The 24,290-nt window shown below is 34.7% G+C and overlaps 4 protein-coding genes across 9 annotated transcripts in view; 2 read left to right on the top strand and 2 right to left on the bottom strand.

The window, feature by feature from the left end:
* Nucleotides 1-20: 20 nt before the first annotated feature.
* Nucleotides 21-7,126, bottom strand: LOC116841343 (post-GPI attachment to proteins factor 6-like). 2 transcript variants are annotated; one of them, XM_032809148.1, is made up of 14 exons: nt 6,852-7,126; nt 6,344-6,515; nt 5,980-6,199; nt 5,526-5,653; nt 5,097-5,371; nt 4,630-4,898; nt 3,920-4,048; nt 3,595-3,797; nt 3,191-3,348; nt 2,721-2,950; nt 2,416-2,610; nt 2,204-2,356; nt 1,940-2,120; nt 21-271 (listed from the first exon to the last, which is right to left on the bottom strand). In XM_032809148.1, the coding sequence occupies exons 1-13, from the start codon at nt 6,934-6,936 to the stop codon at nt 1,950-1,952; spliced, it is 2,388 nt and encodes a 795-aa protein (XP_032665039.1). In that variant the 5' UTR covers nt 6,937-7,126; the 3' UTR covers nt 21-271; nt 1,940-1,949. The 2 variants fall into 2 exon arrangements, with proteins under 2 accessions (XP_032665039.1, XP_032665040.1); XM_032809149.1 differs by having other exon boundaries at nt 2,204-2,338; nt 6,852-7,124.
* Nucleotides 7,127-7,764: 638 nt separating this feature from the next.
* On the top strand, nt 7,765-10,446 carry LOC116841340 (pre-mRNA-splicing factor RBM22-like). Of its 3 annotated transcripts, none has more exons than XM_032809143.1 (4): nt 7,765-8,102; nt 8,185-8,238; nt 8,558-8,598; nt 9,210-10,446. In XM_032809143.1, the coding sequence occupies exon 4, from the start codon at nt 9,246-9,248 to the stop codon at nt 10,347-10,349; it is 1,104 nt and encodes a 367-aa protein (XP_032665034.1). In that variant the 5' UTR covers nt 7,765-8,102; nt 8,185-8,238; nt 8,558-8,598; nt 9,210-9,245; the 3' UTR covers nt 10,350-10,446. The 3 variants fall into 3 exon arrangements, with proteins under 3 accessions (XP_032665034.1, XP_032665033.1, XP_032665031.1); XM_032809142.1 differs by having other exon boundaries at nt 8,558-8,628; XM_032809140.1 differs by lacking the exon at nt 8,558-8,598 and having other exon boundaries at nt 7,770-8,102; nt 9,210-10,445.
* Nucleotides 10,447-11,215: 769 nt separating this feature from the next.
* Nucleotides 11,216-12,683, top strand: LOC116841341 (ufm1-specific protease 1). 3 transcript variants are annotated; one of them, XM_032809145.1, is made up of 4 exons: nt 11,216-11,396; nt 11,721-11,880; nt 11,994-12,164; nt 12,229-12,680. In XM_032809145.1, the coding sequence occupies exons 2-4, from the start codon at nt 11,746-11,748 to the stop codon at nt 12,586-12,588; spliced, it is 666 nt and encodes a 221-aa protein (XP_032665036.1). In that variant the 5' UTR covers nt 11,216-11,396; nt 11,721-11,745; the 3' UTR covers nt 12,589-12,680. The 3 variants fall into 3 exon arrangements, with proteins under 3 accessions (XP_032665036.1, XP_032665035.1, XP_032665037.1); XM_032809144.1 differs by having other exon boundaries at nt 11,218-11,381; nt 12,229-12,679; XM_032809146.1 differs by lacking the exon at nt 11,216-11,396 and having other exon boundaries at nt 11,737-11,880; nt 12,014-12,164; nt 12,229-12,683.
* Nucleotides 12,684-12,803: 120 nt separating this feature from the next.
* The window catches only part of LOC116841342 (dynein heavy chain 10, axonemal), a 40,537-nt gene continuing 29,050 nt past the window's right edge, over nt 12,804-24,290 (bottom strand). The window contains exons 32-50 of the mRNA XM_032809147.1: nt 23,530-23,984; nt 23,043-23,238; nt 22,766-22,982; nt 21,429-21,741; nt 20,980-21,274; nt 20,260-20,717; nt 19,432-19,712; nt 19,169-19,323; nt 17,807-18,559; nt 16,775-17,113; nt 16,516-16,717; nt 16,309-16,451; nt 16,063-16,224; nt 15,559-15,862; nt 14,635-14,846; nt 14,343-14,510; nt 13,602-13,781; nt 13,362-13,508; nt 12,804-13,102 (exon numbers count right to left, since the gene is read on the bottom strand). Coding sequence (XP_032665038.1) covers nt 12,956-13,102; nt 13,362-13,508; nt 13,602-13,781; nt 14,343-14,510; nt 14,635-14,846; nt 15,559-15,862; nt 16,063-16,224; nt 16,309-16,451; nt 16,516-16,717; nt 16,775-17,113; nt 17,807-18,559; nt 19,169-19,323; nt 19,432-19,712; nt 20,260-20,717; nt 20,980-21,274; nt 21,429-21,741; nt 22,766-22,982; nt 23,043-23,238; nt 23,530-23,984 — 5,127 coding nt within the window. The 3' untranslated portion in view covers nt 12,804-12,955. The remainder of the gene's footprint in view (nt 13,103-13,361; nt 13,509-13,601; nt 13,782-14,342; nt 14,511-14,634; nt 14,847-15,558; nt 15,863-16,062; nt 16,225-16,308; nt 16,452-16,515; nt 16,718-16,774; nt 17,114-17,806; nt 18,560-19,168; nt 19,324-19,431; nt 19,713-20,259; nt 20,718-20,979; nt 21,275-21,428; nt 21,742-22,765; nt 22,983-23,042; nt 23,239-23,529; nt 23,985-24,290) is intronic.

The following is a 24,290-nucleotide window of genomic DNA, read 5'->3' as shown; positions in this document are numbered from 1 at the left end:
GGTAAATAATAAATAATAAATTTCGAGATGCACACAAACATATATTATAGGATTAATACTAATGGTTTACAGAAAATAAAATAAAATAAAAAAAAGATATATTCTTTTACTACCAATTAATCAGTCCTTTTTCATTTCTTATAATACTAATATTCCAATATTTTGTTCATTTTTTCCTCAATTGTCCATGCCGTTGATTCAAATGGTTTTTCAATCAAATTTGGTCAATTCGTTGCTTACGAATTCGAATGTCTCTCTCATCGTCACTCGACTGGAAGAATGCAAAGGAGATATCGGGTGAGATTTAGTGTTCGTGATAAACGACGGCGTATCGTATCGTATGTCGTGGAATGAATGGATCCCATATACAAAGTGAAGCAAAGAGAGTAACTTACTCCATAAAAGGAGAGTAACTTACTCCATAAAAGGAGAGTGACTTACTTAATATTTACTCTAGAATATATCAATTTTAGGAAATAAACATTTTAAATAAAACTTAAAGAATGTTTATATAAAATAAAAAATATTGAATTTCGTGAATATTTGGTGCTAATAATAAACTCTAGAAATAGTTTCGAGAAGTTTCAAGACCATTATTTTGTATATAAAACATATAACAAATAAAAACAAAGTAAAAAACGTACACAAAAAAGTAAAAAAAAAAACATAAGAAATAATCCTCTTTTTTTTATAAAACATTTATCTTCAATCGAAGGTCATTTGCTAAGCTCTTCTTCAATGATACCCTGAGCAGAGTTCAAAAAGATTTCACTTGATTTTCATATCGTAAAGAAGCTGTGTCCACTCTTAATTTAATCGGTTCATTCATTCAACATCTCGCTACGTTCTTATTGTCCAAGTCTCTCGACCTTTAACACGAAATTTCAGCACTCGATTCTCAATGCGTAATCTAAGGCGCTCTTAATCTAATACGTTCTTGATAAGTCACTTCCTGCTTTATCACTAAGGCTTGCCTGAGAGCGTATTTAGACCTGTCCTCCTCCTCTTCCCACTAAAAACTGCTCATCGGCTATCATTACATATTTCCTCATCTCCTTTTTCATTACTTCATTGCACTCGACTTACAAAAACAGAAGCAAAGAAGCAGAAACGTATAGCACAACGTATTATATTATTAAATATATATATATATTTTTTTTAATTATATAGTAATGCAATATTTATATTATAATATAATATTTATATTTTTATATAGTTATGTAACATTTTTCAATAAAAGAGAGGGCTTAGAAACTTCTTGAAACTCCCCTCCCCTTCAATTCAATGTTGTAAACAATGGGTTTCAGAGATAGCTGATATCGGCAATTTAGAAACTTACGATGAATCATTATTTGGGACCAAAACTGTTAAATTTTTCGACAACTGCGAAGTCGACAAAAATTCAACATTTGTCGAGATATTTTGTATCTTATTCGAATTTTATTAAATATTTTATTCTGACATAAAATGTAGAAAATATTTTGGCGATTATAAAATATTAATTCTCACGTGTATATTTTGGCATAAAAAGGTACAAAATGTAAAATCTCTATAAACATATATTTTCGCGATTTATAATTAGAGGAATGATTAATCAAAAACTACGTGATAGTTATAAATCAACTTTCAATAAAGTTCAAATCTATATATCTGCGTATTTCGATAACACAATTTTGTAATTTTGATTTAATCTTTTTTAAAGTAAGGTAAACGTCTCAGTGGTCAAACATACATGTCTCAATGATTGACATATTGGTTTTGTATTTTTCTTTGTTGAAGTGCTTTTCAATATACAAAACAATATAATAAATGAAAAGAAATATTTAGTTTGTGATTTTGTTTCATTTATTGATAAGCATCTTAACAAACACAAGTATATTATTAGTAATTCAATTACACATTCAATCACTAGGACGTTTACCTTATTCAAATGTTATACCTGTCTTGATTTAGTTGTCCAGATCGATTAATGTGAATGTCGGTGTATTGTCATGCTCTTTGTAGTTCTGTGGCTCGTTATTGTTATTGGGAGAAATATTTCTCGATAAGATAAATCGTTTAGATGGCAACAAGAATATCAGTGACATCGATATGGTGATGTGCCATACGCTGTGAACATACTGCAACAAATTAAATAGTAAGAGACTTTGCGAAATAGTTAATAGAAAGAATCTCAATTGAGATAAATCATAAACACACGTACTCCATAGTTCCCCTCAGTCTCGATGAAAGAATAAAGCAATACGCCAATTATGGCGAGCAACAGACCTATTATCATCTTGCCTCTTGGCTTTTTCCACTTACCAGTACGAATATTGCGGTAAGTGTGCATAACAACCTGTATATGTACGTAAAACTGATGCATTTATTTATGCGCATTGCTGAATTTGGAATCTACTTTTTGAAGAGACTTACATATATCAGTATACCCATCAATAGAGGTATCAATGTACTGAACAGATACATTTTATTGATCTGTACTAGAAGTGTGATTAGGAACACTCCTGTCATATGGCATATCGACACGAATTTGCTAGTCAACTTCGCCATCGCCACCAACGTTACCCAAAACGCGAGAATGCTGGAGAAGAAGTCGCTGTATTGTAGTGCCTAGAAATAAGAGTGGTTAAATTTCAAGAAAATCACACATCTTTCTTTTAAACAAATTTCAAAACAAATTCCTACAAACACATGCTAAGTAAATCGAATAAATTTCGTACTTCGTATTTTGTGATGCAGAACGCGTCATTCTGATCACAAGCGTGATAAAAGGACGAACACAACATGGTGGCGAAATATACCAATCCTTCTGCGTACAATTCTCGTTTTACGGCTAAATAAATAGCCGGTATAAAGAAAGCGTTGCTTAAAATAAGCATTATGGAACTCACAATAGAAGAAATGATAGCAGTGGTGCTTATAATATCAGTGCAACCGTATCCTGCGTAACCTGGTAATTAAAATGTTATAGTTTACAGATAATAATTATCTGATAAGTATCTGAAAAAGAATTAAAATACAATTTATAATTTTTTAGGTAATTTTTCAGATGAGTCTCTCTAACTGTTTAATAATCTGAAACGAAAAATTACCTTAGACTATTATCAAATTAATTAGAGCAAGTAATTCTTACTACAAAGAGGCTGTTGCTAAAATAAATGGACTTATTAAATCACGCTTGCAATATTACCATCAAAGCAACTGCATGTTGTGTAATAGAGATTGCCCTTCTGAATTTCTCGACAAACACCATGATCACCACAAGGGCTTGGATCAGAAAACACGCACTTTTTGGTGCGTACGTTCAATAGCACTGAAATATCTTCCAATTCGCAATATACTGGATTGCTAAATTGTGAATAAACTTCTGAATATATACATATATTACTTAAATAAATTGTTAGAAGTTATTTGTATATTATATATTATATATATTTATATATTATTATATATATTATATATATTTATATATTATGTATATTTATATATTATTATATATATTATATATATTATATATATATTATATATATTTATATATATTTATATATTATATATTATATATATTTATATATTATATACTTATTATATACTTACTTATTATTGTAACATACTGTATTGATCAAAATATAATATGTATCTGATTGCGGATACGCTATTAACAAACTAGCATTATGCTTATCGAGCGAAGACAAATTCATCGATAATGTACCATTTTGACACAAACTATACTCTCCCAATTTAGGTATACGACCTCTTTGAACACACATTGTTACCACTACTAATCGTTTTGATGTCAGCTAAAAAATAATTATAAAGTTTTAAGTTTATTGTAAGTATATTAAAGTAATTTATTGATTAAATTAATTATAATTGATAATTAATTCTTATAATTATTTGAAATTGATATACAAAATTTTACCTTTTCTGCTTCTAAATACGCATTGATATCGAGTGTACCACCGATATCTATGAATTGCAAAATATTGAATTGTGTCATTATTGGAACTGAATCCGTTAACATCAAACGCGAACTTAACCACTCGTCTCCCTAAAAAATAGCAGTATGTATATGCAAATCATAAATATAAAATGTTTCTTAATTAAAAAAGATACAAAATAGGACATACTTAGTTGTTAAGATTGATTTACATCCAAAAAATAGCAGTAACAATTTAATAATTTTTTATCTAAACCGCCAAGCGATGGGTTGTAAAAAATAATGTTTTTAACAATGTTAGGGCAACAAAGCTATTAGTATGTTACCAAAATAAGTAACTTTTGTCATTAACATTTGTTTTCCGCAAAATATTGAAAACTAATTTTAGCATTTTTTGTTAAAAAAATAAATTTAACTTAAATTAGATTAACTTGTTTTATAATTTGCTGGAAATAATTGTTTTCAGCAATTTTAAATTAGACAATTTACACTTTTTAAACTATTAGAAACAAACCTTACTAGTAACGTTACTGCTTGTGTAAATCAGTCTTTAATATCTAACAACTGACAATTTATAACTCAATCATTCTGATTTATTTATATTTATTTATATTCTCATTTCTGACAATTTATAACTCAAATATTCTGATCTCTCATAATTGATCATTCATACCTGAATTGATCAGAAATACCTGTAAGAAATAAACTGCTGAAAATGCTTCCGTATGTTTTACACGAGCCAATTGATGACGTGGTATGCACATATCTGTGTTATATTTTTCGTCTCTCTCGAAAAATTGGTTTTTGTGAGATGTATTTTTATCAATATTATTATTTTCCTTGTAATACTGCATTTGTCTTATGGAATATTTGGTATTTGATCCCATTATGGAATTAAAGCTTGTAACAGTATTGATATATCTTCTGTTGAAAAACTTTTCAGTTATTTTGATAGGACATTCTAAAAAAAAGAGCAATATTATTTTAAAATAGTAATATAATATTTTGGGAGAGTATTTGGTATATAATAGCATATTTAATAATAGAATTTACGTTTTTGCAATATTGTTATCTTGTGATTAATTATTTTCGCAAATATTATATACAGAAAGAAAATTAATCATCTCAAGAGTTTTAAGAACTAAGATTTCCAAATTACCAGTTACGTCGACCTTAATATTAAACTTGATGATGCTACTGGAAACTATTGATAAGTAATAATAACTATCTTCATAAGGATTAGATTCTACAAAGGTGTGACTAGCTCCTGTAGTCAGACTTATAGGCTTCTCAAGATGAGAATTGTTGGATATTGGTAAAGAACGTCCTTTTAAGGACATGTTTTTAATACAAAGGCCACTCATATTTTGCACAGTAAAATTGCAATTCCAGATAGATACACGGAAATCCCATGTTCCTGATGGAATATATATTCTGAAAAATTAAGGAATTACAATTGATAAATTTAAATAATCATACAGCTTATTATAAATAGAGATATTTACTTCTTATTTGTATTAAAAAATAAAATAAAAATCAGATACACTGTAAATAATAACAGGCTGTAATAAAATAATAATAATCCTACTTGTAGTGTGTTATCATTGCACTCGTTTGTGACATGATTTCACAACCAATAGGAATATTTACAGTACTGTCTACCTGTGACCATAAAGCTACTGTACCTATACTATATTGACACTTGTGTCCTAAGCCCTGAAATAAAAAAGCAAATTAAGAAAGCGAATTGGATCAGTTTGAATGAATGTCAAATATAGTTTCGTGATTAATTTAGTGTAAAAAGTTTCTAATTTTTATTATTAAAAGAATCAATTACTTAATCTCTTATTTTCGACAAAAGAGTATTAAAGATTATAAATTTGATACATAAATCTATAATTTGTATATATGTATATAATTATTGAAGGAGAAGCACATGTGTATAAATAGCAGAGGCCTTCAAATATCAAATTGCAAAGAAAATTAATAAGTACTAATAATAGTTTAAATATGCTAATAATTGTATTTAAACAGAATCATACTTGCTGTTGCACTCTTTGGTCCCATGGGGACATATAAGCTGCAACAAACCAATCTCCAGCTTCAGGTCCATAAATTGGCACAATAGTTGTATTAATAATAGTTGGCTGGTAAATTGTCATAGTAGTAACTATGATTTCATGATTATTTTCAATGTGAGTATTTATGAAAAATGATTCTTTACTTGTTGATATAACTGGGTAACTACCAAACCGTAAGTGTCTGAAAGTTGTAACTTGTGTTTTATTATTATTTATAGAGAAATATATTTTTTAATGCAAAATACTTAAATATAATTTAGATATTTTAATAATAATGAAATATACAGCAGAGCAACAAATAATAAAAAAAGATCAAATTATTTACATGTGTACTTTCCGAGATTGACAACTTGGATCATCCATAAAAGCAGCAAATTGCCATGTAGCTCTTAACACATCTTTTGGCACAGTATAATGAAACATGGCCACATCGGAATAACTCTTGAATGAATGCAATACATCCTCTTGACTGGCATGTGGTGTTGCACAATGATTTGCTATAAATGATAAATTTATATTGTTTTTAATGGTAAGTTATATTAAATGTTAAACAGAAACATATATCTTAGGGCAATACTGATTCTATCTTTATTAAAATATTAAAAAATATTAATAATTTATTAAAAATATTAGAGAAGATTACAAAACTTTCAATGCAACAATCTAAAATATTTCGTGATAAGGTATAGTTTCAACAAAAATACATAATATAAAGGATTTCTAACTGTATAAACAAATATCTTGACTGTATAAAAGATTTAACATAAGTTGACACATCCAAATATTCTTTGAAATCCTAAGCAAGTTAGTATATTCTCATATTTATCACTTACCTTGGAAGAGAATTAATAAAATACTCAGAAAAATATAAAATTCGTAAAGTGTCAGATATTTTCTCGATAAACATGTTGAGATCATGACAATATAATTGCAAAAACAATTTCATAGAGAATAGATAAACACAATGGACGATACACACAATGGGCGGTATATACTTTATCTCTTTCTACGCCACTGGAAATTTTTCTAGGATTAACTGGGATCAACTACCTCCTTCTATTGTTTACATTGGGTGTGTTTAGTACACTGAAATTAGGGATGAGCAAAATCATCGATATTTATAAAACATCGATGTTAACTTATTAATATTTCGATGTTTAGCCATCGATATTGCAAGTTACATTATATCGATATTTTATCGATGTCTTATTTTCGATGTTCCTATTTTTGTTAGGGCTTGTGTCCACAATGCTAGAAATCGGCCCAAAATCTCGATCCGAGAAACGTGTAACCAATAAAATTGTCGCCTTTCCGAAAAGTTGTAAATGGATTGGTTGTTTTTTTCTCGGATCTAGATCTCGGACCGATTTCTAGCATTGTGGACACAAGCCTTTAGAAATAGGCCCGTGGTCTGTTGTTTTCAGCTGCACTATTGAATTGGTGAAATAAGTTAAAGTGAAACAAGTATATTTTTCTCACTCTAAAGGTACGTTCCCACTCAGCTCGTCACTTGCGCGTCGTCCTTCGCGGACCAATCAAATCGTCCTATTTTATTCGTCGTAAAGTAGGCAATAAAATGGAACGATTTGATTGATCCGCGAAGGACGACGCGACGCGTGACGTGCTAAATGGGAACTCTGCCTAACTTATTGCACCAGTTTAACAATGAAACTGAAAAAAACACACCATCGGTTTCACTAACGTCAGTTAACCTAATCTAAAGCCAGCGGCACACAATACTTGTTTTCATGCTGGATTGTTTTTTAGATAGAAATACTCTGTTCTGATTGGTGCACTTCTGAAGACGGATCAGTCAAAATAGAATATTTCCATCCAGCAAGCAATCCAGCACAAAACAAGCATCGTGTGCCGCTGGCTTAAGAATGTGTTCCTACTTAGCGCGTCACGCGTCGCGTCGTCCGAGTTAAGCCAATAAAATCGTCCCATTTTATTGTGTAACTTTACGCCGAATGTGTGATCACCTGGGTGTCTGTTGTTAAAAGAAATTCAAAAGAAATTTTTGTTATACGATGGCTACATCAAAAACCACGAATACGTATAATAGACAAAATTGGGAAGATGCGGTAAGTTTAAAGAGCCATAATCATGTAACGGTTTATCATTTGTGAAATTTGTACAACTATAATTGATTTTTCTTTGTCGTAGGAATTCCCAATACTTTGTCAAACATGCTTAGGTGATAATCCATATATTCGCATGGTAAGTGATTAACAACTTCCAATTATTTATTCAGTGTCTTTTGTTTTGGAATAATGTAGTACGTATTTCAAAGAAATACCGCCTTAAATGTCGTCATGCCAAAGAGGTTATGTCAAGAGTAATATGTTATGCACTACAATGACAGTAGAGTAGTAGTAAGAAATAAGTAGTAAGCAAACTGACCAATTCCATTCTCACGATGCAAGAATAATCGACTGTGATTGGTTCATTTACTTCCTGCTTATTTCTTACTACTGCCATGTAGGACAATGCATTAAAAGGCCTTATCATAATTTACACGTAAACAACTCTGTTTTAGAATACTCTGGCTACATATAGACCCGATCTACAATAGATGGAGTAAGTAGGAGTAGGAGAAAGAAATAAGCAGTAAGTAAACAGACCAATCACAATTATTTTTGAAACGTGAGAATGGAATTGGTCAATTTGCTTACTGTTTATTTCTTACTCCTACTTCTATTCCTTACTCCATCTATTGTAGATTGGGCCATAGAATTAAATCTATTAACCTGTCATATAAGTGAAAATTTCATGCAATTTTTCTATTTTACATATATATTTTTCATATATAGTTTATATTGTCTACACATAGAGTATTACAATTTACACCTAAACGTCCAATCCTGATTAACAGTAATTATGAAGTTCCTCTCTCAATAAAGATAAAAGGACAATATCTTATTCTAAATAAAAATTTTAATTATTTTGATTCAAGTACGTATCTTTATACAAGCAAGCAAATATTTATATAATATATAGTATGTTGTTCTTATATTATGGAAAATTACCTGAAATAAAAACCTTAATTATTTTGACTTAAGTATGTTTTGTTATACAAGTAGACAAGCATTTACATAATAATATTATTTTTATACATTGTGAAAGATTACCGTCACTATGAGTCTTCTTTGAAATAATAACTAATAGTTATGTAAATGTTTCATTCACAGACAAAGGAGCGATATGGCAAGGAGTGCAAGATATGTATGCGACCATTCACTGTGTTTAGATGGTGTCCAGGAGCAAGAATGCGATTTAAGAAGACCGAAGTCTGCCAGACTTGCAGTCGACTGAAGAACGTCTGTCAAACTTGCTTGCTAGATTTGGAGTACGGCCTTCCTATTCAGGTGCGCGACGCCGCGCTGAAAATTAAAGACGACCTGCCACGATCCGACGTGAACAAAGAATACTATGTGCAAAATATAGACAATGAGATCGGGAAAATTGATCCCACCACGCCAGCCGGCGCTGTTGGCAAATCCGCCGCGGCTAGCGACCTGCTGATGAAACTGGCTAGAACTAGTCCGTACTACAAGAGGAACAGGCCACACATATGCTCCTTCTGGGTGAAAGGTGAATGCAAGAGAGGTGAGGAGTGTCCTTATCGTCACGAGAAACCGACAGATCCCGACGATCCGTTAGCCGATCAGAACATAAAGGATCGTTACTATGGCGTGAACGACCCGGTGGCGGACAAGCTGATGCGGCGAGCTGCGGCCATGCCCAAGCTCGATCCGCCTGAGGACAAATCTATCACGACTCTGTACATCGGCAACCTGGGGGACGTGCTGACGGAGAAGCAACTACGCGACCACTTCTACCAGTACGGCGAGATCCGTTCGGTGACGATGGTACCGCGCCAACAATGTGCCTTTATCCAATACACGCAAAGAATTGCGGCCGAGGCAGCGGCCGAGAGGACGTTCAACAAGTTGATACTGGGTGGCAGACGGCTCACTATCAAATGGGGTCGTTCCCAAGGCAGACAGACCGTGTCCGCCACGGAAGCAACGAGGGAGATCTTGGAACCCGTGCCAGGCTTACCAGGAGCGCTACCACCGCCGCCCGAGGGCGTAGCCAACAATTTTTTCAACCTGCAGACCACCACCGGCATGATGCCGCCGCCGATGATGATCCCACCGCCACCCGTCGCTCCGCAGTTCATGTTTCCGCCGCAAATGGCGGCCGCAGCCGCTGCCGCTGCTACGCCGATCTTCCCTCCAGGAACAACTCCCATACACTATCCCAGCCAGGATCCATCCAGGATGGGCGCGTCGCAAGGCATCGGCAAGCCCTGGCCGGAGGAGTAGTAGTGACTCTAGCTCAAGTTCTCACTGCTGTAACTGTAATGGAAACCTGTTCAAGAAAAATATACACGATATATATAAAAGAAAATGTTGTAATATCTTGCATATAATAAGTTTGTTGTGCAAACTTAGTGAAACCAATACCTATATGTTTCTTTAGTTTGTCTCTATAATTTTCTCTTATGAACGTTAAGAGACATTCATGTTATTCTATTTATTTGTTTTTGTCCTTATTGTAACATAATATAAATTAATATCTTTTGAATATAAACATGTTCCATATCACACAGCCATCTTAGAAATACTTGCATATATTAACAAAATTAATTATTAATTCAATCAACATACCGGATGAAAAATCAAAAAAGCTAAGTGACTTGGCTGCTTAGAATAATTTTACATAATTGTTCTATTGTACATATTTTGTTTCTTTTTTTTTTACTGTTACGAGAGAGAGATTACCTTTCAATATACTCAAATGAATATGTAAAATGACATTTCAAAGTTGTTTAATTATTCTCAAAAAAGTGCTTATCGCACTCTCAATTTTTTTACTTCGCTTTCTTCGCATGGAGGTTTCATATGCAAATTATGGAATTATTTGTTGCGGCGTTCTAAATTCGGAAATGTGTGACTTGGCATATTTCCTCCCGAAGAACAGTTTGACACACAATACGCTCTTACCATGATTTCCCTTTTCACGCAACTTTATTGTTTTTCACATTATATACGTCTTATCACATCATACAATATAATGGCTATAACAGATTGTTAATCTGTTCCTCTTAGCTGCATCAGTTCAGCAGCTAAAAAGAACAGATATTAGTTCCACTTTGCTGCCTGTTATAGAGCGAGGGCGCCACAAACACTGACCACTTTTAGCCCATAAGAGTTTGGAATCCTGTTTACGAGCAATTGCGATAACATAACGTTCAGTATTTCGTACGTCTTTCGCTTGTGTTCTATGAGTCTCCTGCGGAAATAAGTATTAGAGTGCCGAAAACAATGATGTGCGGTCGTCAGGACATATCATAAGTACATTATTACAGAGTAATCTCTTTTTTTTCGATACATACAGTTAAAGTTACTAGACGTCCCAATTTTTCACTTTATTCCGAATTTTTTCGAATGCTATTCGGGATTTGTCATCATTTTCAATGATTGTTAAATAATTTTCGGATCTTTTTATCCCCTTCTCCCCGCCTCCGCCTCACATATTTATAAAGTGTCTCAAATTCAGGGTTGGGAAATCTGGTCACCTTAACTCTTGACAATCAAATGTTCAAACATCTGTGTAAAGAAATTTTGAATTACAATAAAATAAAAGAAAAATATAGTCTATATATAAATAAATAGATGCTTATTATTATCTAGGTTTCATCAATAACATAAGTAAAGAATGACACTCAATTATTCGATTAATTTATTGAAAAATGTCCATGAGGATTTAGTTCCACCAAATAAAGGTGAAACAGTTTTAATACAAGGCCAGTATGAGTATTGGCATTATGGTTGTGATGGTTTCGACGACAGGGTGTGTAATTACAGTTTGCAATAGTTAAGTGATAATGATTGAGATTCTACTTCACCCTAAGATTCTATTGCAAAAATAAATATTTTAATTTAGTATGGATTATAATTATTCAGGGTTGGGGATGTGGTTATAGAACACTGCAAACTATCTGTTCCTGGATCATAAGTAATCAGAACTTAGATGAGACTGTTCCAAGTATTAATACAATACAAAAGACACTTGTTGCAGTAGAAGACAAAGACAAAGCATTTGTTGGATCGAGAGATTGGATAGGAAGTTTTGAAGTAAGCTCAATTTCCTTGGACCCATATCGGCTTTGGATAACATAATTTCAAGTACTCTTTATAGGTGTCCATTGTGTTAAATCAACTATACGATGTTCTTAGCAAAATAATTCACGTCTCAAGCGGAAAACAGCTGATAGATCAAGTAGATAACATTAAAAGACATTTTGAGCAATTTGGCAGTCCTATTATGATGGGTGGAGATAAAGACTGTTCCAGCAAATGTATAGTGGGATTGCACACTGGGAATAAAGGCATATATTTGCTAATTGTAGATCCACATTTTGTTGGCAAGGCAAGAAATGCAGAACATCTGAGGAACGATTACTGGGTGTGGTGGCAAAACTTGAATGACTTTGTCGATAGTTCTTTCTACAACCTGTGTCTACCACAAATTAGATATCATGCACTGTGCAATACATAAGATATACTACTAATATTACTGCAAATATATATAAAAAATATATATATAAAAAATATATATAAAAAATATATCGTTTATATTAAATATATCGGATATAATAAAATTCATTAAAAATTATATTGTGAGTTATTAATTTTTATTATTTTGATATTAAAAGATATGGAAAGATTGTGAGTGTAAATCCTTTATCTCACTTTTGCGCGATTCACAAAATGACTAGTGAACATAACGTACTTAAATAATAATATGGAAGAACAATTTAATTTATATCTATTATAAAAGTCCTGTAACTGATAGTATTAACTAATGACACTAACGCAAGATATACTAGAATGCAGTGGTTCAATTGTCGATCTTGAAAAGTATCTTAGTCTGTATTTAATATTAGACAAACGCCTTGCAGGATCCAGTGCGAAATGTGTTCTGGAGTCGCCAAATCCGCTTCGAACACTAAGCCGACACCGAGAGCATTTCGCCGATCAGATGTAGTGTATACTGGAGTTTTGAATGTATTCTGCAAGATAAATATAATTGCGTGTACACTTGAAAAAAAATCCGCAACAACAAAAATTATGATGTACACGAAAAGCATATGTAGATAACATAGAACGACCTAAGATTATCCTGGATGTGCAGAGCATCATCTTCAGGACATCCTGGACATAGGAACGTTTTATGTTGCCTGAATAATTATCAATTGATTCTTTTCATCCAAAGTGGGTCGTGAGAAACAAAGTGTTCATAATAGTTAATTAACGTTAACTGAATCATACCTGTAATTTTAATCGATGAACTTCGGTAGGTATGATAGTCAATATCGGTAGTTCTTCTACAAGGACCTTTGGATGAGGTCTCCTCAAGCAATGTTCCTCCATATCCCATCTAGCACCTTCCAGATACAATCCGTGCACGTAACAGCCCTGTGTAGGTCGCAGAATAACGTAACATCAATGTTTAATAAGTAAAACAAGACACTGCCAAGCGACTAGTAGAGACAGAGTGTCGGTACTCACCTCATCGGGCCTTTCTTCTATATCGTCAGGCTTAGTGAACTTCGACACCACCGTGTAAATGACGGAGCGATCGAGGGGCCAGTTGTTTTTGCGACAAGTCATTTGCACCAAAGCTGCCAGGTAAGTTTCCGGCACGTGCAATCCGGACAACCAAAGTACAATGGGTTCGTTCGCGCCGGACTAACATGAAGAAGAAAAGAGTCACGAAGAAGAATAATATTATTGATCTATCGAAGTAATCTATATAAAGAATTATATATACTATCACTAATAATTAAAATATAAAATGTAGTAGCAGAAAAACGGTAGAAAAGAGAGGGAGGATGGATATAGTGTAAATGTTTTTTTTTTTTAGTGTATGTTTTCTTTATATAATATATATTATATCATATATACTATATTATATTTATATATTTATATATTATATATATTATTTTCTATATTTTATATATATTATTTTATATATATTTATATATTTTATATATATTATTTTATATATATTATTTATATATTATTTTCTTTATATAATATATATTATATAATATATATTTATATAATATAATTTATATTATATAATATATAATATATATTATATAATATATATTTAATATAATTTTATATTATATAATATATATTATATTATATAATATATATTATATAATAGACAGATATCCAAGTTGGCGCAGATGTGAAATCACAAAGCAGATCATTATGATAATTTAAAGTTTCACCCAATCATACCCAGTTAGTGTATTGGACTATCCTCTTTTGAAAGTGGTCCATCCAGCCGGCGAGATTCTTTCGCGTGTCTGGCGCCAATTTGGCCCATTCCTTGGGCAGGATGCCGTTATAAAGTGCCACTGAAATATTCTCCAATGCCTCGTCCATTCCGATTTCGCCGGCAATAGCCTGCAATTAAGACGAAATACGTCTTTATTCTGGATACACCTCATGTGCATCCTGATTGATGCTGCTTTGTTATGTTCAAAAGTATAACTTGTTATTTATATGAAACGTCGAAGGTTTGTCGGACCTTTATCAGCTGATTCAGCGTCCTCGTTATCGTTTCTATTAATTTATTGAACCTCTCCAATTCTTGGAAGAGCACGATCGCGGTCGGCGTCACTGTCACGGTGAAGTTCTTCTTAACTTTGTTGATATCGTACGGCGTAGGTATCTTAGTCAGGATCTCCTTCGCTACGTTATCGATGTATTCGTCCTTGCTGATGCCGGTAACGCTCACTGCTGGAAATTTGATCGGATATGAGATTTACAAAATGTCATGAATGTCATGATTGATCGTAGAACGTAGTAAACTAGATATGATTTGTTTTTTTTCATCTGAGTTAGCTACAACCATTCGTCATAAAGTAAAGGAAAGCAAATTATGATAACTTTGAATATATAATTGAAGTTATTTAATTTTTCGTATATGAAACATTATAAGCTATCAAAGTTTGTAATTTTTTGCTATTGATTCAATTTCTAACAACGAAACCAAAACGCGCGCAATTGCTGTATCGGGCATCGTTGATCCAGATCACCGTTCACCAGGATCCGCATCGATCAAGATCACCGTTATTCGAGAATCTTGATTCGAGATTCGTGATCGGATTCGCTAAGTCCCTAGATTTTGAGTTACTTAGAGTCTCTTCAATTCTCAGTTATCGAGCTGGAATACCTTCAATTTAGTGATCTCTAAATAACTCGCTTAAGAAATTTAAATTAGGAGATTTGTGCTATTGCTAGGATTACGAAGAGGATTACAGAGACACGCAGTTGGTTTAAGCCCTTATTCTGTGAACTCTGTTTACGTAACTTAGTGTAAACTAAATTGATTTGAGGATCATTAATTGTGAGTTTTCAAAACAAGTTTAACTTACCTAATCTTGATAATAATCGATATTAGGGAAATAGCTTGATAAGATGAAGAAAACACACATCAACACGTTCGCACCTGTTTGCGGTTGAAGTTCAACAAGATGCCTCCACATTTCCCTAACCGCTTGCGTGAAGTATCCTATTTCGGCGTTCGGATGTAGCCCGAATACTTCCGGAGTATTGACCAACGGAAGCTCGTCGATAAACTGCAAATAATCGTCGCGACTTCCTTCTGGCGGTACTACATAGTCGACGATGTCGTTCTTGTAAAAGTGGAACGGCTGAAACTCGTCGAACAGAAAATCACCGAAGTACTCGTCCATGTAGGTGCGGGAGACGCGACGATCGTAGCTATCTATCACTCTTCCACCGTACATCACCTGTTGTTGTCGAGAAAAGAACGATTTACATTTCAAACGTAGGTAAAGAACATTGAGAACAATAACGAACGAATTCGTCGAGAATAAATTAAGTTTGATCTTTTGGAACTTTGAATATTTGGAAAAAGGAAACTTTTTCTTTCTCTCTCTCTCTCTCTTCATGTATTTAAGATATTTCAAATTATAAAGCTAGAACATACTTCTCCAATTAAGTATTTCAGGCTGTTCCATGGTAACTTAGTATTTTTGATCGCGAGTGCCTTTGTTAAGTAAATATCTAAAATGTTGGTGCACACGTTGAAGTCCGACTCGTTGAAATCGTACTTTATGTTCCATCCAATCTTGTCATACTTTCTCCTTTCCTGCAATATTAAATTTGTACATTTCGAGGACGCTTCTCCAAGGAGGAGAATTAATCAGCATGGTTATCTCAAGCGCTCACTCACCTGGATAACCGCATGGTAAAACACCAAAACGTAAATCAAATGCTTGTAAAGAGGGTGAGAGCAGCTTTCTAAGAGCTGCGGCCGCATGTTGAAGTACGTGTTTTGCAGATTTAACTTCAGCCCACTCGGTGGTTCCGTTACCACTGCAAAGTGATATTCGAGTCGTATTCGCGAATGCAAGCTACATTAAACGAAATTCTTCCGTACCTTTCAACGATTGTTGGAGTATGCCGATTGGAAAGTTGGGAGTCGGTTCCGTGGTGAGCCACAGACGGAAATCAGGATGAGCTTGTTCCATATTACTCAAAGTCTTCTCGAGTTTCCTCATAAAGGACAGCAGCAAGTGGCAATTTTGAAACATCAGCCATTGACCTCTTGCTATTGCTAACTCCAATAAGTCCATCGCGATCTATTATGAAGAGAAGATATAGCGAATCTCTCTCTACATCTGTTATAAGAGTCTTACCTTTTCTTGATTTTGGCCGAGCGAGAGATACTTAAACCTTCCTTCGCCGTAGCCATACCGATCGGCTAACTTCATCAGTTCGGAAGTGGGATCCGAGCCTGGACTCAGAATAAAAATCACGGGCATTGCGGAGGTACTCTCCTCAAAAATCATGTCGAGGTTCACTTGAGGCGGGGTGATGTACTGCTCGCCCATAATCTCGATGATGTACTTGATAATACCGCAATAAACGCGATCTACACGGAAGCAACGGAGCAGCATCAGCTTCTCGAAAGACGTCAATCGTTCGTTGTAGTCGCATGGAAATTCCTCCAATTCCGGCGCGTCTGAATCGAACCACTGAAACGAGCAATCTTTGCATTTTTTGCAAGATTTAACTCGAAAAATATATATATAGATAAAATGGAACGTTTGTCTTTTAAGTCTTAAACTTTTAGACCGATCTGGACTAAATTTTGTATAGTTGCTCTCTTTACGATCCTGCATAAAATATTGGCTACATGACATCTGAATACACACACATCCTACTTTCTCCTCTTGATTTCATCCCCTTGACACTTTGTGGTAATTTAAGCTTAGATGATTCTAGGTATAAGAAACTCAAGTAATGCCGGGTAGTTTAAGCTAGTTTCACATAAAATTTGACGCAGGCAGAAAATTCGACACTAAACGCCCATATTCTAAACTCTCTTTTAAGAGCGCCTTTAAAAGTCGCACATAAACCTTCTGATTAGTTATAAGCCACTTTTAGAGATGGTTTCAACGATTAAAGAGAGTTCAGAATATGAGTTAAAGCGTTATAAGTTTTCATATTCATATCTCGAATAAATAAAGGAAACTTTAAAAGATAAGCAAGCCTATTCAACGATTGATCATTGAAGAGAATTCAATGATAAGAGATCGAAACGTTCAATCATAAATTACATATTAATGTGATATTGAAGTTGTAATTTATCACCTCACTAACACAGCGATGGTTCACTTGCCTTTTTCTTTTCATTTATTCGAACATATATCTTAAATACTTTATACCTCCTTCCAGTCTTCCGCGCAATCCCGCAATTCTTCCGGTAGCTGTTCGAACTTGTCGGGAAAGTCACTCGCTAGTTTGAGGATATCTTCCCAGCCCATCTGCGACAGCCACCTGGTGGGATTCAATTTGATCGACTTCTCCAGGGCCATGCTACCCTTGATAAAGAAGTCCAGCTGCTCTTGCCTCACGTTGCCTAGGCTCTGCTCTATTTTCACGCAAATTTGCAAGGAGAAAAGCAACTTGTGCCGCTCGAAGATACCGGTGCAGCCGTAATCGTATACATTCTTCGTCAACATTGGAATGATGTTATTCAGTCGTTTAGTCAGCACCGGGTCCGGGAGCGATCTCTTCAGCGAGTGGACGAACACCTCGACGTAGCTGATCAAGGAATACTGGTACATAGAATTCACAATGGCCATGTCTGCCAACACGGAGAACATGACAGCGCCTCGTTCTGCCACCGGACGATAGCCTTCGCGAAGTTTATTTATATCAGACGCGGTGACTTCCGTGAGGTAAAGCTTGCTCATCACTTCGCTGGCGCTGGATTTAATGCGCTCCAGAGTTTCGATCAAATCGATATTGTCCAACATATTGCCTTGATCCATCGCGATCTCGTGCAGGAGAGTGTCTTCTAAGTTCTGAAGCAGGCTCTTGTTTTCGCTGATCTCTAAAATCAGCGTTTCTCGTTGCTCTTCGATATCCGGCCGCTCGGATCTTACCACCACCGATAAAAGTTGATTCTCCAGGCCCTAAGAAGATAAAATTTTTATTTATAGGCGAATTAATAGAGAAAGAGCGAGAGAGAGAGAGAGAGAGAGAGAGAGAAAACAGTGAGAAAGAGCGAGAGAGAGAGAAAACAGTGAGAGCTTTTTAGTATATGTATTTTATGATAATATAAAATTTTATGGCAAAAAATATTTTTTTATAATTATAATTAATATATAATATATTATATTAATATAATATATTATATTATTAAATTATATTATTATATTATTAAATTAATCAAATATATAAAAATAACTAATTGTTAAATTATTAATTATATATATTAATATAATATATTATATTAATATATAATATATTATATTAATATATATAATTAATAATTTAACAATTAGTTATTTTTATATATTTGATTAATTTAATAAATTATGAAAATATGTAATAAATAATAACAATGAATATTAATAAAAAATTAAATAAATGTAATTGTATAATAATAATTGTGCGCGCTAATTACACATTAATAAATAATTTAACATTTATCTTTAGTGTAATAATAAATTACGCAACAATTATGTTAATGGTTACACCATTAACAATAATGGTGTAATTATACAATAAAATTTACTTACTGCCGTAGTAACCATGTAATTGATGACAATCGCGTTGGCATATACAGCAGCATCAAGTAATGGATTAGATGCTTTTGTCATTAGATATATACGAAATCTTGGATCATAATCCACTTCTTTGTCACCGAGAATGACAAACATTCGTCCTGCAACAGCTGTAGGAATGTTTAATTCATTAAATTGAGACTTATTCGAATTCTATAAATGTTTACTTTTGGAAAATTATGATATCGTCTTATATACTTTCGTAATTCGCGACTTACTCTGAATATTTTTTGATAAAACGTTATCCAGAATAGGATCGACTTCTTCGACATCTTGAAAGAGCACCGGTAAGCCGTACTTGATCGCTAATTCTACTTGCTTCAAGAAGTCCGTGTCCGTGAAAGAAAGAATCTTTAGGTTCTTCTTCTGTTCTTTCTTCTTGATCCAATTCAGCGCTTGTTGCTGAGGATCAATACAAAGTGGAAATCTGGACGCTTTTATGGTCAATATGCCATTTTGAATAGAGAGCTCATCCGACGGTAGACTCTCCGAGTTCCATCTTTAAGCAACATAGTTATTAGATGTTAAAAACTACTGATGTTCAAACAAAAATAATCATTTAAAGATAAAAAAGCTGTTGGATTATTCTTTTTCTGAAATGATTAGTTGCAGTTATATTTAAAAAAGTTTAAGTTCCTAGGTCCTTGCTATGGCTGTCTTTGTTTGATGACGTCAGACGTGAGAAATTGCATGCCAATTTACATTACGGTATACGTAGAAATCGAAGAACATACGCATTAAATGACAGTTGTGATCGATTCAGCACATTTGTAAAAATGTCCGGACACTTTCCTTTAACTTGAACAATTAATAAACAGCCATAAAATTAATGTAATAGAAATCAAGGAATTTATAATATTACTAGCCAAATAGCATCTGTATTGTTCTAGAGAAGAAATAATACAAAATAATATAATTAATATTAATAAATAATAAAAAATAAAATTAATAAATAAATGATAGTCCATATAGCCAGAAATTATATTCTTGTATTTATTATCTATGGACAAATTTGTTCCACGGCTTAATATGGCGGTATTACTTACGTGCTGATCTCGACGTCGTTGCTCAACTGTTCCTCGAGCTTATAGGGCTTCGATAGAGGTAGCTCCTTTTCCAAAATGCTGTTCTCCCAGTCGCTGTACATTTCATTCCGAAATTCGTAGGAGAACGGACCGCTGTAAGCGAGGAAGCTTGCGCTGAACAAACAATTTCCCGTGACCTTTTCCAAGTCCTTCTGCAGAACCTCCAGGTCCCTTTGCCAGCGTTTGTTTTCGGAGGATAAGCCGGAGATTAGCTTGTCGGCGGCTAACAGACGTCGTTGCAGTAGATCCGTTTCGTCCTGAAGCTTCTGTCGTTCGGTCATCGCGACCTCATACTTCGCGTTCAGCTCGTTGATCATCTTTTCTAATCGATTCAACTCACGTTGCTCTTTCTCCAGGGCACGCTTTGCTTTCTTGGATTCCTCTTCGAGTTCTTGGACTCTTTCTATCTTTGGTTTTACCTGAAGCAGCACATCAAGGGTGAATTAGTAACATAGGTGGGAATAGGAGATATTAAATATACTAACTATGTTAAATCTGTAATTTTGTCCCGGGAGGGGTTGATCTTCTTTAAATATTTAGGAGTATTGAAAACTGAGAGATATTAGGGGGAAGAATAAATGGAGGACACATTTTCTTCAATTATAAGAAGTGGAGAAGAAGTAACAGATATAAAAAGAAGGAAGAAGGAAGCTATTAACTTACTTAAATTTTTATAAATACCTCTCTGTAAACGGCACAATAATCGAGAACGGCGAGCACAAATTTGTACAAGCCGTATCCTGCTTTGCTGATGGCCTGCATCTGATCCAGCTTGTCGCTCTTCCTCAGGTGGGATCGTATCGCTTGCTGCTGCTTCAGAGTGATCTCGTCGCAATTCATCTCTTGCAAACTCCTCAGAAATCCTGGATCACTCATCATTCCCTTCGCTCCTTTCCAGGACACGTCTTTGACGCCTCGAAGTATCGCGACGCATTCCGAAACGATCTGCACCGGCTCAGGCGGAGTGGCGAAGGATCTGAATTACCGTCGTGTCGATCATTTAACGAATGTGTAGCCTGATACTGAATGTTTCGATGAATAATATGCGTAATAAATGAGCAAGAAACGTTTTGTGTGCGAGGATAAAATCTGTGATAGAATAAGACAACATTTGATTCGATGTAGCGAACCTTATCTCGGTGATATCTGCTTTCTCGAATTCGCCCAACGCAAGTTTGGCCGCGTCGAGAGCCGGTTGAGCTTCCGCCAGCACCTGCTTGGCTTCTGTTTCTTCCTTGGAGATTATTTTCTTCTGGTCCTCGATCTCCTCCCTCTTCTGCTCGCTCAGCTCTTTTTTCTGCATCGCGACGTCCGTGCTCTCGCCGATGGATGCGAGCAGCTGCTCGCAATTCTTCGTCTGATCGGCTATCTTGATCTTCTGTACAGCCAGAGTCTCGTTTAGTTCTGTCAGGGTTACCGAAGCCTCCGCGATCTTCTGTAATCCTAAGAATATTTATCGGCTATAAATAAGAATATTTATCGGCTATTCAATCGGTGCAGAAGTATAAAATCGATCTCGTTTGTTCAGAAATTGTAGATTTCAGGGAGATATTTTTCCATCAATAATACGACTAAATTCAATTAACGAATTCCATAAATGAATTAACGTTAACGAACTCAGTAATATTCCAAAAAGTTTCTTTCTTTATTATTTATCTTTTTATTTTTATTTTACAGAACTCATTCTTTTTTTTCACAAATTATGCTCAAACGTATACTACTGTGCCCAAAAAGTAAGACCAATATAAAATTTTTTTTTTAAATCTTTATTTATTATTTTAAATCTATTTCGTCGCCTTCAAAGTAATCCCCCTCAGACACAATACACTTATGCCAACGTTTTTTCCAACCCTCGAAACAGTTGTTAAAATCGATTTCCGGAATGGCCTTCAAAGCTTTCTTCGATTCAACTTGTATCTCTTCAAAACGTATCGAGTCAAAACGGTGTCCCCGGAGCGGTCTTTTGAGTTTAGGGAATAGCCAGAAGTCACACGGTGCTAGATCAGGTGAATATGGTGGTTGTGGAACGATATGGGTCGAATTTTTAGCGAAATGATCTCGAAGAACCAATGCAGTGTGAGATGGTGGGTTTATATCTATCACTGCAGTGTGGGTTTATATGCATCACGTAATACGGTTTCCAACCGTAGGGTTAGAAAAAACGTTGGCATAAGTATATTGTGTCTGAGGGGGATTACTTTGAAGGCGACGAAATAGATTTGGAATAATAAATAAAGATTTAAAAAAAAATTTTTAAATTGGTCTTACTTTTTGGACACAATAGTATTTTGAAATATACGTTATACGTTATAGTATATGTTAAAGTATAATCTGAAGAAAATAATTCTGTAAGATAAAATGTGAATCTATTCATTAAATTCATTAACCGAATTTACTTATTAAATTATTAATAGAAAAGTATATGAAACAACAAATGAAAAAGTTTATCAGGACATTTGGCAATCACCTCCGGAAAGGCGCGCGCAGCGTGAGCTTATGGACTCTTTCTTCTCTATCAACAAACTCAGATAAGTGTTGATGAAGTCGAGGAAGTGCCTCGGCGTGACGTAATTTCGCCTCCTCAATTTCATGACGAAGTCTTCCGTGTACTGACATACAGACGTGTGCACGTACACCATGTGATTCACAACTGCCTCCTTGTATTTCTGCGGCACAATCGGGTTCTGGAAAGAAACATTTCTCACTTCTTATTCGAACGTCCTCTCTGCCTATCGTTTGCTTACGTCTCGAAAAATGACATTCGCCACAGCCACCAGAGCTTGCCGTGGCCACGGGAACATCCAGTCTATGGTGGTATTGTTAATCAAGCCGGGATAATTGCGACATCGTGTCCGTAGAATGTCCCCTGACGGATTCATCGCCACAGCTATCCGCAAATTCGCCGTGCACGTTTTGAGAAAGTACGACCAGACGCCTTTTCTAGAAGCACACAATAACAGATACGCAATTTTAGGTCAAAATAAATCCTAAAAGACGTCTTAAAATCGTGTAAAAGACATCTGAATAAAAAAAGAAGTGTTTTAGAAGTTTGTGCTGTCTGGAACTAGGATTCAAAAGTCATTTAAAAAGTCGCAGTACTTAAAAATACAGCGTGATTCGCGAATACATTTATATAGTCAGCGAGAAATGTATGTGTGCAGCGAGTTCCTATCAAAGCAAAATAAACAAAAGCTTTTGCAAAAAAAGAACGAGAAGTAAATGTTAACACACTTTCCCATGTCGAAGCCCGCATTGACCGCTGCATCTCTGCAAGAAACGATGATCGCCTCTTTTTCATCGTCATTGAAAAGAGCCGGCACGAAGCCCGCCATCAGCATGTTGTTCACCAATTCCAAAAAGCTCTCATGTATGATGTGGGCGGACGTAAACATAAACACGACCCTCTTGTTCTCCACGCCAACCATGTTGTACAGATTCTTCATGTCTTCGCGGAAGGACGCCTCGTTGTATCCGTGGGTCGGTATGATCTGGAAGAGCTGGTAGCCGGCGGCGAAGGATGCTAACTTTATTACTGATTTCTTCCCGCTGCCACCTGTACCGACGACCAGCACGTTGCCTCGGTGCATCCGAAGCGCTCGATGCACCCTGGTCAGGTGCTCGAGCGCGTCGTTGAACAGCACCATGTGCAGCTTAGTCATATTTCTCTCGTTGTACTCTTCGAAAATCTGTGTACAATGCGAATGAAGGGATTTTCGTGGAATTTTTATTCGATAAGTCTACCAAGTATGTAAATATGAATTTTTGTATAGAAAATACACGTTTATTGTATGAAAATGATAAAAATATTTAATTCGAAATATTGCCCATCGCTAGCTATACATTTTTCCCATCTGTCTGACAATTTGTGGATGCCGCGCCAAAAAAACTGTTTCTCTTTTGAGGCAAACCAGTCATCGAGCCATTTTCGTACATTTTCGTAAGAGGTGCCCTTATAGAAATATCATACTAAGAATCATTGATAATTACTTATT

The sequence above is a fragment of the Odontomachus brunneus genome, unplaced genomic scaffold (assembly GCF_010583005.1).
Source record: "Odontomachus brunneus isolate Ranch 3 - 2012 unplaced genomic scaffold, Obru_v1 Obru_scaffold_015, whole genome shotgun sequence".
Lineage (NCBI taxonomy): Eukaryota > Metazoa > Arthropoda > Insecta > Hymenoptera > Formicidae > Odontomachus > Odontomachus brunneus.
This window is presented reverse-complemented; position numbering and strand designations above follow the sequence as displayed.